This window comes from Giraffa tippelskirchi, chromosome 2 (assembly GCF_054371585.1).
Source record: "Giraffa tippelskirchi isolate mGirTip1 chromosome 2, T2T-mGirTip1v1.2.pri, whole genome shotgun sequence".
NCBI lineage: Eukaryota > Metazoa > Chordata > Mammalia > Artiodactyla > Giraffidae > Giraffa > Giraffa tippelskirchi.
The window spans coordinates 140480584-140493770 of record NC_137276.1 but is presented as its reverse complement, the minus strand read 5'-3'; the positions used below and the strand labels follow the sequence as shown (position 1 = coordinate 140493770).

The window sequence follows — 13187 nt, the reverse complement described above, 5'->3', positions numbered from 1 at the left end:
TAACTTCCTCTCCTGAAAGGATGAACTGGGTTAGCTTCTCTGCGATGTTTCACGTGAATGCAAAAGGCCGCACTGAATGGGGCTCCCAGTGAACCTTACTGGTGATGTATAGACATCAGTAGAGTGTGCACACAGATCATTGCATGTTTTTAAGTAGAAAAAAGTGGAGTAAAATCAGCTCATCACAAATGTGATTACTAACTATGGTAGATTTCTATAGTATATATTTTAATCCAAAATCAGTCAACCATCCTCAAGACTTTTTTTTCTCCTCTCAAAACTATGTTGCAAGAGGGAGAATTTCAAATACATTGTTTCCTTGATAGTCATTTTAAAAGAGTTGAATTTTATTCTTTTTATATTCAGTAACTGTTTGCTGATGATTTCCTGTTAAGCATGATTTAGTAGATGGCTAATGGGGAAGATAACTCTTGTCATTTAGTTGAGGCAAGTGTTTCAAACTCAGATATTTAACCATAAGGGAGAATGAACAGCAAGTTAAGTCATTTCTCAACTCCATTCTCAGGGATGCCATGGTACATTGCATAACACTTATTTTTGCTCTCAAAGAGCTTATTATCTATTAAATAGTAGAGCACTGTTGGGATTAAATATTTTACTAACTTAGTGCCTTAGTGATTCAGCAGGGGGAAATATCCTACTGGCAAGATTTGGTTCTGCTTAACCTTAATATTTCATTGGTTCTGAGAAGGACCCTGATTAATTTGCACTGGTTTAGGCCATGACCAAAACCAAATTTGAATTATGAGCAGACTGAATTCAATTAGCACCAAGATCATTTTCTGAGACTAAGAATTTGCTTTGTTTTTCTTGTCAAAACAGATTATTAGATGAAAGTTAATTTTTAGACAAGTATATGTGTATATATGTAAACATTTAGCCCAAAGTTTCTCAACTGATGAAAACAAATTTTATGTATTTTTTAATTTTATTTTGGAATTGACCTGCTATTTATCTTCTCTTTATTCCCTTTTTTTAGTTTTTAGTTGTTTTTTTTTTTTTTTTTTTAGTAAAGTGCCATACTTACTATAAAGAGCCTACAGGTGAGCAAATAGACCTACCAGTACTTTGGCCTTTCAGTTTCAGAGAAAAGGAAAATAAATCACTGGGAGAAATGAATAGAATTCTAATTTTTAATATTATATAGTTTTGTTCATTGTTAGCACTTCAAGACATTTTTCTTTTACAGAAAATGTCAATAACTTTGGAGGTTAATTATTCAGTTTGAGATAGAATGCTAGCAGAGTGCATAGTGATTGTGATTAAAAATTTTCACTCTGCAACTTATTATTGATTGCCTACTGAATGCCAGGAGCTACACCAGGCGCTGAGGCGATGCACTCCCCACCCCTGAGTTTATAGATGAGTGAGTGGCGGACAGGGAGGGACAGATGAGTCACAGAGTCAGGGGCCCTGGGGTGTGCAGCTATGAATGGTTCCACAGCCTCTCCCTGCTGGGATATGGGGAGTGTCTCTAGGACAGGTGACAGCTAATGCGGCTCTTGAAGGATGATGAGGAAGTCAGACCAAGAGGGTGGGAAGAACATTCCAGGCTGAAGGAATCATGTGCTGGCTGCATGACAGACAAGGCCTGTCACAATCAGTGAGAACAGTGGTGTGCCTGGGGCCTGGGTTGTGTGGGGAAAATGAGGATGAGAAAGAGAGATTGGCAGCAGTTTAAGAAGAGCTGTCTCTGAACACTAAACCCTGAGGACTTGACCCTCTGTAGGCAGGTCATCCTAGAAGGCTTTTAAATAAGGAATCTGCATTTTTGGAAGGACACATCTGGGGCAGTATGGTGATAAGGGGACCAGTCCAATATTTACTCTGGCTTCTGTATGTGGTACCATTTATTCACTCAACAGATGTTTTTCATCCAGTGTCTGATGGTTAAGTGTCTCTTTTGTGCCAAGCACTGCATTTTGTGGTTTGTAGTTCTGCTAGTTCCCTGCTTAGCTGTCTTTGTGATCAGCATATCCCATAAATGTACAAACTATTTAATTTATTTAATTTATTTACTGAACCGAAAATGTTCCTGACAAAGCTCTTTGTGAAATACTGCAGTAGATGCTGCTTTTGCGCCTGTGTGATTGTAAGCTTCTTCTATTGTTATGAAATTTTATGGGTGTCATTTATAATTATAGAAATATAGAATGTTAGAGCCCAAAAGATCTTAGATGATAGCTGGGCCAAATTCTTCCTTTTGTACATAAAGGATTTCTGACCCAAAAGGGTGAAGCTCAGTGTCACTTAGCTAGTCAATTCCAGGGCTAGAACACCACTGTCTGCTAATTTGAGGTTCTTGCATTTTGAAATGCAAAAGACAAGAATTACACATTAGATATGCACCATATTGGTTGAGCACATGACTTCTTTATGGCCTAGGCATCTCATGTTCCTCCAGCAGACCTGGCTTTACTGCTCTCACCCAGAAAGTTAACCCTGTGATCCATTCTTCCAGTGATCTGGTAGATGATGAGAATATTAAATTTCATTGTCAAATGATGAACCTGGTTATAGCCCCAACTACCTAGCCAGCCCACAGTCTCAGATGGAATGAACCCATGCCGCCCTGGTTATGAGGCTTAAGAAGAAAAGTTAGGAAGGGTTTAGGTGTTAATAAACGAGAGGTGAGCCTCCCTCTCTGGGGCCCGCCTGAACCACAGCCTTTGAGTGAGTCTTGCTGCATTTACAGACACAGCTTCCCTCCGAAGTGTACAGACACGTGTGGGAGAGCTACATGGGGAAACCAGATTCTGGCATGGAAAGGACTACTGCAATTTCGTCTTCAAAGACTGGGTTCAACTCGATAAACCTTTTGCTGGTGAGTACCATGGTAGTGGGTGGCTGCGCATATTTTGTCTTTTCCTTGTTAGTATCTCAACAAGTATGCATGTGCATGATCTAATATCTTGTTTTGTTGTATTTTGTTTTGAACATTTGGTGAAACATTGGAGACCATGATTTAGTCATATACTTAAGGGTTTTTCCTTGTAAGTATAGTAAGAAAAGAAAATGAAATATAGCTTACTTGTTTGAAATCTCCAGGTTGCATATAAGCATATTTTAGGCATCATAATCTGTAATTCTCCAGGAGATGTTTCCCTTCCTTTGATGATCTCCTTTTTTCTGCTTATCATCTTCATCTTCCAACATTAAAATAACACATTTCAGATTATCTAAGTGCTTGCACACTGAACAGGAACTAGAAATGGCAGTCCACACATAGCTTGACATTATTTCAACAGAATAGAAGAGGAAAATGTAATATTACATTTATATCTTTAGATAATTTGTACCAACTCACATCTTCCTTTCTCAGTGATTATCTAATAGTGGAATGGAAACTTCATATTGGGAGAGGTGCATAGGGACTATGTTCCTCAATGTGAGATCTATGCTTCCCTTGGCTATAAAGGTATTATTCTATCCAAGTCAAGAAATATACACATCGTGGACATCACCACTTTTTTTTTCTATGTATCATAGTTGGGGTCAGAGCTGGGGTCAGATGGCTTGTGTGCTTTGTTGGCACAGAAGTTAGTGTGGATCCTTGCCTGGTGCACCTGGGCAGATTTCATTGACAGGCACTCCACCCCCCGGATGCCATGGCATGACATAGCCTCTGCAGTCCACGGGAAGGCAGCTCGCGACGTGGCCCGTCACTTCATCCAGCGCTGGAACTTCACGAAGGTACATGGGTGGTTTTAGCATGATTCATTCCACGAGTAGAGGGACAGGCCAGGAAGAGGAGGCGAGAAGGGGCTGACGTGGTCACAGCTGTGCCGCTTTACCCACTGTTGAGTGGCTGGTTGTCAGAGCACCTGGGACTCTGGGCAAAAGAGAAAAAAAAAATTCCTGAGCTTTTCCTCCACAAATAATTCAGAGGGCAGAGGGATGGTGCTACCATCACAAACTATGGTTTAACCATTAACCTGCTGCTGCTGCTGCTGCTCAGTCGCTTCAGTCGTGTCTGACTCTGTGCAACCCCATAGACGGCAGCCCAGCAGGCGCCCCCATCCCTGGGATTCTCCAGGCAAGAACACTGGAGTGGGTTGCCATTTCCTTCTCCAACACAGGAAAGTGAAAAGGGAAAGTGAAGTCGCTCAGTTGTGTCCGACTCTTAGCGACCCCATGGACTGCAGCCTACCAGGCTCCTCCGTCCATGGGATTTTCCAGGCAAGAGTACTGGATTGGGGTGCCATTGCCTTCTCCCCATTAACCTGGGACTCCCAGTTTAAGCATCTCACCTGAGTTGATAGTCACGTGGAGGGCTGTTGAGCTACTGTAGCGGGGATGGGACCCTCGTTCAGGTGAGAGCTGCAGCTTGCAAGTCCTTGCAATCCTGGCACTGCTCTGGGTCCATGTTGGCACAGGCTTCTGAGAGGAAGTTCTGAGCAAAGTGAGCAATATGAGAAGATGGAGCCATTTCTCTTTCCTCCAGATTTTGTCTTCTTTCATAAGATGCCTTCATTAAAATTTGACCTAATACTCACAAGTTAAGTGCCTATCATCTTGGTGTTATTAAGATTCCCCTTCATTTATTTTAAATTGTGATGAGGCATTTCCTCCTGATAGTTCGGAGATAATTTGGGAAAAAATTTAGTTTTGTTAATTAGAGTGTCACCTTATTTTTTCACTTAATTTACGTTATAAACAGTTAGTGGGAGCTCTTAGAAATAGTGGAAATATTTTTATCGAGAATTTAGAGGTGAGTGGAGGAATAAATAAAGGGATATTATTTTTAACCTGTTGGACTGGCAAAGTTAAACACTCTGCAGAAACCCACAATTGGATTCAGGATCTTTGATGCTCTTATACCCTATTCCTGGGAGGATAAATTGGTATAATTGCAAAAAAATTTTAAAAGTATGTAACCTTTGACTCAGAAAACAATTTCAGGTATTTAAGCTAAAGAAGTTATTCAGTGAGTAATTTATTTTGACATTGTATCTAATAATTCATATAAAATGAGAAATAACTGAAATCCTCATTAATAGAACTTTATTAAACAAATTATGATTGTTCCATGACATTTTACTATGAAGTTATTTTAAAAATGGCCTATAGTGATTTGTTGCTGTTATGAGATATCTAGAACATAGTTAAAAATCGGTTTATAAAATAATCCCATTTTTGCAATTGTATTCTTCTACAGTTTTAGAATTTAACTTTTCTTTAAAAATGTGAAGTAATAGCTCAGTTGGTAAAGAATCTTCCTGCAATGCAGGAGACCCCAGTTTGATTCCTGGATCAGGAGGATCCCCTGGAGAAGGGATAGGCTACCCACTCCAGTATTCTTGGGCTTCCCTATTGGCTCAGCTGGTAAAGAATCCGCCTACAGTGTGGGAGACCTGGGTTCAATCCCTGGGTTGGGAAGATCCTCTGAAGAAGGGAACGGCTACCCACTCCAGTATTCTGGCCTGGAGAATTCCATGGACTGTGTAGTCCATGGGGTCACGATGAGTCGGACATGACTAAATGACTTTCACTTTCACTGCTCACCCCAAAAGGTAAAAGAAGGAACAAAGGAGTTTTCTGCCTCTGGGAAATAGAAAACATAAATAAATAATCTGTTGTCTCTTCAGCTGGAAACACCCACTGTTAATATTTATTTTTCTTTTTCAAATGAACCTATATATCTTTTATAATCACAAAATAAGGAAGACCGGAATTATTTTTTCATTTGAATCTTTTTTAACTGTTTCTCTTTATTTTAGATTATGAAGCCAAAATATCGGTCCCTTTCTTATCCTTTTCTGCTTCCAAAATCTCAAGCAACAGCCCACGAGTTGAAATACCAAGTGCCCGGGTCTGTCCATGCTAACATACAGGTAAGTCTGGTTTTTGTTTTTCATGAAGTACTACTGGGTACAATCACTCATATAGACTAAATGCCTATTGGCTTCAAGTTTTTTAAAACAGACAACTCCAAAACAAATCTGAATAGACCTTTTAAAATTTAGTATTATATTTTCAATTTTAAATGTATTCAATTTATCTTCTTCTTAAAACTCTTATATAAATGTAATAAATACATGTCTTTAGAAAAATCCACTCAAGGAGTGGCTTGTCTTGTAAGTCCTTCTGAATTGACTCTAGCAACATGTTACCTAGCAACCCTGGGACTGATACTACTGAAGTACTAGGAATTTGGTTGAAACTTAGCATCTTGGAAGCTATAGTTCAATCTAATTTTTGTTCCTTAATTAACCAAATACCTTTTAGAGGCACTTTTAAAAGGATGAGAAGTTTGCTTATTAGAGGCACAAAATTTGACCACATGCAGTCCAACGTTCTCAAATTACAAATAAGAAAATTAAGACCCAGTGAAACTTTGAAACTTGCCCATGGTCATTGAGGGTTATCAGTAGTGCTGGAGCTTGAAATCCTAGTCCCATCCATTGTTGCCCAATCTGCTCCCTGGACTACCTCCAGCTCAAGTATCTTGAGATCATGCAGGGACAGATCTAGGATTGGCCACCTTGGCATTGCCTTTTATTCAAAGTCATCACTATCTACATCAAAAGTATTGTTTAAGTACAGAAGAGATTGGTGTTTGCTAGAGACAAAGGGTGGGGTGGGAGGGGTTGAGAAGTGGGTGACAGTGGTCAAAAGTACAGACTTCCAGTTTTACTCTTAATTAAAAGTCCTCGGGATGTACTGTACAACGTGGTGACTGTAGTAAACAACACTGTATTGTATGTTTGAAAGTTGCTAAGGGAGTACAGGGCTTCCCTGGTGGCTCAGATGATAAAGAATCCTCCTGCAATGCAGGAGCTGCAGCTGCTGCTTAATCACTTCAGTTGTGTCTGACTCTTTGCAACCCCATGGACTAGCCTGCCAGGCCCCTCTGTCCATGGGATCCTCTAGGCAAGTATACTGGAGTGGGTTGCCATGCCCTCCTCCAAGGGATCTTCCCAACCCAGGGATCAAACCTGGGTCTCCTGCATTGCAGGCAGATTCTTTACCGCTGAGCCACCAGGGAAGACCACAATGCAAGACCAGGTTTGATTCCTGGTTTGAGAAGATCCCCTGGAGAAGGAAATGGCAGCCCACTCCAATATTCTTGCCTGGAGAATTCCATGGACAGAGGGGCCTGATGGGCTACAGTCCATGGAGTTACAACAAGTCAGACACAGCTGAGGGACTAACATTTTCACTTTTTAGGGAATACAGCTTAAAAGTTCTTATCACAAGAAAAAAATTTTGTAAATATGTGAAGTTATGGATGTTAACTCACTTGTGCTAATCATTTCACAATAAATACACATACCAAATTTTTAAAAACTATTGTTTAAGTAAAGATCCAGTAGTCTGCTGCTGACATTACTATTATGGATTTTTATAATTCTGACATGGATTCTAACACCTAAATGAAATAAATGAAATGCCTGAATTAGTTACTTTGTACTGTGTGCAAGTAGAGGTGTGTGTATATAAGACATAAAAAAACATTTCAAACCATAGATCAAATAATAAAACAAGCAAAAAGATAAATCACTTAAGAGAATTATCTACAGCAAATAGTCATCCCAGGATAAAGGAGAAAACTAATTTAAACTTAGAAGCACAGATAGATATGCACTCATATGTAAACTAATGAATATTTTATGAATGTGTTTAATTTTATTCTACTTAGAGGGAAAAAAGTTACCTATAAGATAAAATAGGAGCCTTGATATTAAGAAAACAAGAGAGTTTAATTAAATATTTGAGATGACATTAAAATTGACTCAGTGATCAACTTACCAAAGTTAGAAGATACTAATTAAGCATCTGTTGAAAAGATATTGCCGGGCATTGTGTATTTTTATGATTAGCAGAAGATGTTTTATCCTAGTGTTTGCATATACATATGTCTTCTGATGCCTTTGGTACAGGCCTGTTTTACATATTCTCATCCTGCTGCCCTGATGAGACAGATAGATGCTCTGCATGTCCATCCTACGAAGCTCCTGCCCTGGTTCACCTTCTCTGTATCGTGGGATGTTGTGGTAGAAATGAAGCTAGATCAGTGACCTCTTCTTATATACTCACATGTTCATCCCTGAATGCCCAAGCTGCCTGGAGTTTACCAAGGCTCACTGACTCATTAATTCATTTACTCAGCCAGTCTATGCCTTTCAAGTGCCATCTTTTTGCACAGCCAGATCATCAGTGCACACCTGGATACCGAGGAAGCAGACAAAAGGAGTTCTCTGCCTCCTTTTGGAAAAGAGTTAGCTGAGAGAGAGAAAGCTCTAATGTTAAAGAACTGAGTTAACAAGGCGAGTTGTGGTTTAGGACAAACGCAAGTCTTGAGAGTGCAGACCAGTGTGCCATGAGCAGTTGGTGAATGAGAGGGACAGAGCTGGGTGTCCCCTCTAAGGAATAAGAAGGTAGAACCACTATGGCAAACCATTTGCTCTTGAAGAGGTAGTAGATAAGGTTCAGACAGCATATGGCCAGATTGGGGGTGCCCTGAAGTGCTGGTCTTGTTCATTTCAACCTGATCCTGGAGGTATTAGTGAACTGTGGACTTTTTTTGGTCATCTGAGAGGAAACATGACATATGAATGTTTTATGAAGGCAGAGGATGAGATGGTTGGATGGCATCACTGACTCTATGGACATGAATTTGAGTAAGCTCCAGGAGTTGGTGATGGACAGGGAAGTCTGGCATGCTGCAGTCCATGAGGTTGCAAAGAGTCGGACACGACTGAGTGACTGAACTGAACTGAACCTAGATCAGAGTTTCCCAAATTGGGTTTTGCCTGTGAAATGCTAGTAGCTATTCCACAAAAAAAGGTTTCCATGAGCAGATAAGTTTTTGCAGATTTTTAAAATATAGGACTTCTCAGTGCCTTTGTGATGCTGGTGTGTACATCATGGAATCGCTAAGACTAAATATACTATGTGCATTTCCCGAGCTTAACTGATGTAGGATCTCTCATTTTATGACATGTCTATTTCAATTTTTCCAAACAAACACATTTTGAGACCTAAAATTTATACATGTGAAAACGTGCAATACTAGGAAGAGAATGAAAACAAGGAGACAAGTAAAGAGATTGCTATAATAAACCCTAGAATACACTAATTTTGTATTTATACATTGGCGTTCTTTTTCTTAAAGAAGATTCCTCCATTGTTTAAAAGCTTTAGACCTCACAAAACATCTACTGGTTGCTAGTAGATGTTTTCAGAACTGCCAAAATAACTCCAGTTGTGAAAACAGTGGGTAGTGGGTATGGCCAGACAAGTGTGTCTTTTTGAAGACAGGAAAATCTGAGAGGACCAGACACTGAGGAAAAGAAAGAAAATTATACTGCTCCATTTCTCCTTTTCTGCAAAGTTCTGACCACAGCATTGTTTCACTTCACATTACTTACTGGCTGTAAACATTATTCATCTTGTTCTAGACATTGTTGTCAAGTTATGAACGTCTAGTGCTTAGAGGTTGAAAACAATAGCCTAGTCAATCCTTGGTTTTCCAGAGAATCCAGAAGACAGCAGAGAGTTAGGACCTGCTGTGTAGGAGGCTACTTAATTTTTAAAGAATTTGTTGTCATATTTTCAAATCTTCCTCTCTCTCAGCTACCATGTGGCAATAGACAAATGACTATTTGAGAAATTGAATAAAATTCTTCCTTAGGTTTATTCTTTTTAACATTGATTTTAACATAGCTGTTTTTTTTTTTTTTTAACATAGTTTGTTGTTCATAATGTAATTTAGAGACAAGCTTACTTAACTGAAAAGGAGTGATGTAATATAGCAAGGGTAAGGGGCAGATTCTAGAGTCGGACTGTATTCAAGTTTCTGTTTCACTACATACGAGCTGTATAACCTTGGGACAATTATTTCACCTCTCTGAATGCATTTCCTTCATCTTTAAAACAGAGATCAGAATAGTACCTGTCTCATAGGGTTGTGGTGATAGTTAAAGAAATTAATCCATGCAAATCACCTAGAAGAATACCCTTGTTTGAATTATGTCAGTATTAGCTACAACCTTCAGACATTCCCTAGTGTTTTCAAAAGTTTGCAGTGAAGAAGTTGACATTTCTCTGGATGGGTCACAGGTTAGTTCTGGATACAAAAATCTTTACACCGTTTGTACCATGTATGTTGAAATGGAGAAAAAAAACATTGGATACAATAAGGTAAAGAAATTCATGCTGCTCTTTCATCTGCAGAAGAGAACTGGGTTCTCTGATTTTTTAACACAAAAATGTTAAGCCAAATCACCCTGAGGCACATACTACTGGTAATTCCAGCTATATACACAGCTGTTGCAGGTGACTGTCACAGCCAGCCAAGGAGACTATAGCTCCAGCAGGCAGAATGGAGACCTGCCCCCACCAGCATGAATTTCTGCTTCTAAAAAAAGTCACCCAGTCCTGAGATTTGACTTCAGCTACTTCCACTGACACTTAAATAATCTCGGTTGTTTCCCCTCAGTGCTGCGTGTTCCCAAAGCTTGCCGAGAGCGCCTGGACAAGACATAGCAGGAAAAAGGCATGGGGAGGCAGGTGGGAGGAAAGATGATTCTGAAACTGCTTATGCGCAGAGTTTATACAAGAACTTGTTTTCTCCCTAAAAAGAACAAACTAGGTTCCTGAATGCTATCATTGCCATTTACAATAAATGACCAAGACAGAAGAAATCTGACCTGTCTATTAAGATAAAAGAAAGTGCTTAATGCCAAATTAGCATCAATGTGGAATTGATACATGGAATAATACCTTTTATTAAATTGGGCAGCTTATAGTAGAAGAGTCATTTCTTAGACAGTCACTGCCAAGAAGTCCTACGAAAGTGAGGGAAATAATCCACTGGAGCCATGTCTTCAATCTGTCTATTAAAAGAAAAGGAAAAATATATACAGGCAAATGTAAATGGTTTTCCAATTATATGATTGGAAGAATTTGCTCTTCCACTTGGGGAAAATGTCCAAATGACACTCCAAAGGATGTCAGTGTAGGAATCAATGTTTCAAAGAACAGCAAAATGTTTTGTACACTGATAGAACAAAGTAGATACTAGGAAAGAGGGGAAAATAGCCACTTGACATTTCTAAGGAGGTTTCTTAACCTGGAAGCTGTTTTCCATTTACAGACCGGGTCCTCATATGGTGAGATTTCTGTGCATGTCGCTGTAGGTCTTGGCTGGCTGAATCCACATGAACGGAGAGTGTTTACCCTGTGCCCAGCATTGCACTGATTTGTGGATTATCTCATTTTATACTTACCAGTCTATAAATTGTGTTCTCTTTGACCCCTTATTTTTACATATGAGGAAACTTAAGGCTTTGAGAGATTAAAATAACACAATGAGTAATGGAGGGGATGAAACTGGATTTTTAGCAGTCTGATTCCAGAGCCTGAGGCCATAGCTGCTCAGCAGAGAGACTGTCTCCAGTAAGCCCCAGGATGGTTGCAACCACCAAGGGCCCCAGTAAGGAAAAGCTGCATAGCATGTTTGCCTTTTGAGATTGTCCTTTGTGGCTGCAGACCCAAATCCAGCCCCATTTCTCCTTTTGCTTCATTCTGGCTTCCAAGAGCCCTTGACTATATGTTTTTTCCTGGGACTTCTCTCCCCTTAAGTCTTGTTCTTCAAAAAGTATATTCTCTTCCATCCCTTCACCCTCAAGTTTAACTTTTCACTATTGCTTGGGCCAAAGGATCATCCTATCGGAATAATGACATACTGTGATGTGTGTGTTGGTGACACTTGACTATAGGTGAATGGTTCTTAGAAGGAGAACCTGAAATTCCCTGTGATCCAGTGGCTAGGACGCCATACTTTCACTGCAGAGGGCCCAGGTTCAATTCCTGGTCAGAGAACTAAGATCCCACAAGCTGCGCAGCATGGCCAAAAAAAAAAAAAAATGGAAGAATTTGGTAGCCTGAGGCAGATTCTTGAACAAAGTCCATTTCTGCAGTTTCTTGCCTGCAGTGCTTCTCAATACAGACTGGGAGAATGAGGCTCAATAATCTGACCACTTCTTTTCTCTCCCTGACCCATGCCACTTGTGAGCTGCAACATGGAGGCCAACTTCTGTATGAAAGACAAAAAAAAAGTACTTTTGTTCTGTGATTGACTTGGGAGCTCAGACAAATAAAAAGGAATTAAGATATGTACTGGATTTATAGGGAATAAAAGCATTACAGTAAGAGAACAGGAACTAGGGACAAATACAAAGAAAGTTTTGAAAGTTTTCCTTCAAAAAGAGATTTCTGCATTTTAATCCACATATTCAGCTTGGGCCCACTACATGTAAGGGGATTAGAGCTTATGGTTAAAGAGAAGGTTATCCTTTAAGTCAAAAAACAGGACACAGTACAAAGGAAAATGACTGGTTCTAGTTACAATCTTGAGGCTAAAGCACAGAATTAGAAATATGTCCTTTAAAAAGGGCATACGTGTACTTTACAATCGTGTAGTCAAACTTGAGATGTGAAAAGCATGGGTTAGATATGAATCTCAATATTCTTGGGGCAGTAAGATAAGCCACATTTCTGTGTATGTGAGGGGGAGTTTGAGGTTTGTCTCAGTTACATTGGTTTGAAACAGAAATGTTAAGACAAGTTGGTCAGGTCAGTTAAGAAAAGAAGTGAGTAAATCTTAAATTTAAAACAAAAGTAAGTCAATCAAAATGTCTTTGGCTTTCTTGCTAGATTTGTTTACAAATTTTCTAGATGATCAATCATTTAAAGCAGTTGAGTTGATTTGTACTTAGGGCCCCTGGTTTAGTGGTAAAAGAGAAATTCATATTTTTAATTATCTGTGGTGATAAACAGATTTTAGCTAATCAAAATCATAATGAATGAGTAATAGTCTCAAGTAATTTTTTTCTGTATTACTTGAAGGCTATGTTCAAGTTTAACCAAAAATGATGACTTTTTTAAGTTAAATGAGTTTTCATTTTGAGAAAATGATACAGATTTGGATTCAGACAACAAGACACATAATGCTAAACTTCCTTAGGGTGTAGGTAACCATCTACCTTGTATGGTTTTATAGGCATCAGGGATGGGGCTTCCCTCTACTTTATTTATGCTCTCCCACAGGCTAATGACAAAATGGTCTTCTTTTGGCTTACAAATATACTTATTATAAACATTTAACTGCTTCTAGAAAGGAAAACACTTACCGTTATCCTTCATAGCAAAGATGGCAG

The 13187-nt window shown here is 39.2% G+C and overlaps 1 protein-coding gene and 1 long non-coding RNA gene across 20 annotated transcripts in view; one reads left to right on the top strand and one right to left on the bottom strand.

The window, feature by feature from the left end:
- Positions 1–13187, top strand: part of PLD1 (phospholipase D1) — a 214146-nt gene that overhangs the window by 136363 nt on the left and 64596 nt on the right. For all 18 annotated transcript variants that reach the window (XR_014077081.1, XR_014077080.1, XM_081570924.1 and 15 more), the window contains 3 exons: positions 2717–2845; positions 3596–3714; positions 5742–5855. Coding sequence is in view for 16 of the 18 variants with exons in the window: in XM_081570924.1 (XP_081427050.1) it covers positions 2717–2845; positions 3596–3714; positions 5742–5855 (362 nt within the window). In the remaining 2 variants the exon portion in view is untranslated. The remainder of the gene's footprint in view (positions 1–2716; positions 2846–3595; positions 3715–5741; positions 5856–13187) is intronic.
- The window catches only part of LOC145538612 (uncharacterized), a 36746-nt gene continuing 27034 nt past the window's right edge, over positions 3476–13187 (bottom strand). Inside the window, exons 2-3 of one of the 2 annotated variants that reach the window (XR_014077088.1) lie at positions 4272–4592; positions 3476–3853 (exon numbers count right to left, since the gene is read on the bottom strand). This is a non-coding gene — a long non-coding RNA (uncharacterized LOC145538612). The remainder of the gene's footprint in view (positions 3854–4271; positions 4593–13187) is intronic. The other variant, XR_014077087.1, reaches the window with a different exon arrangement.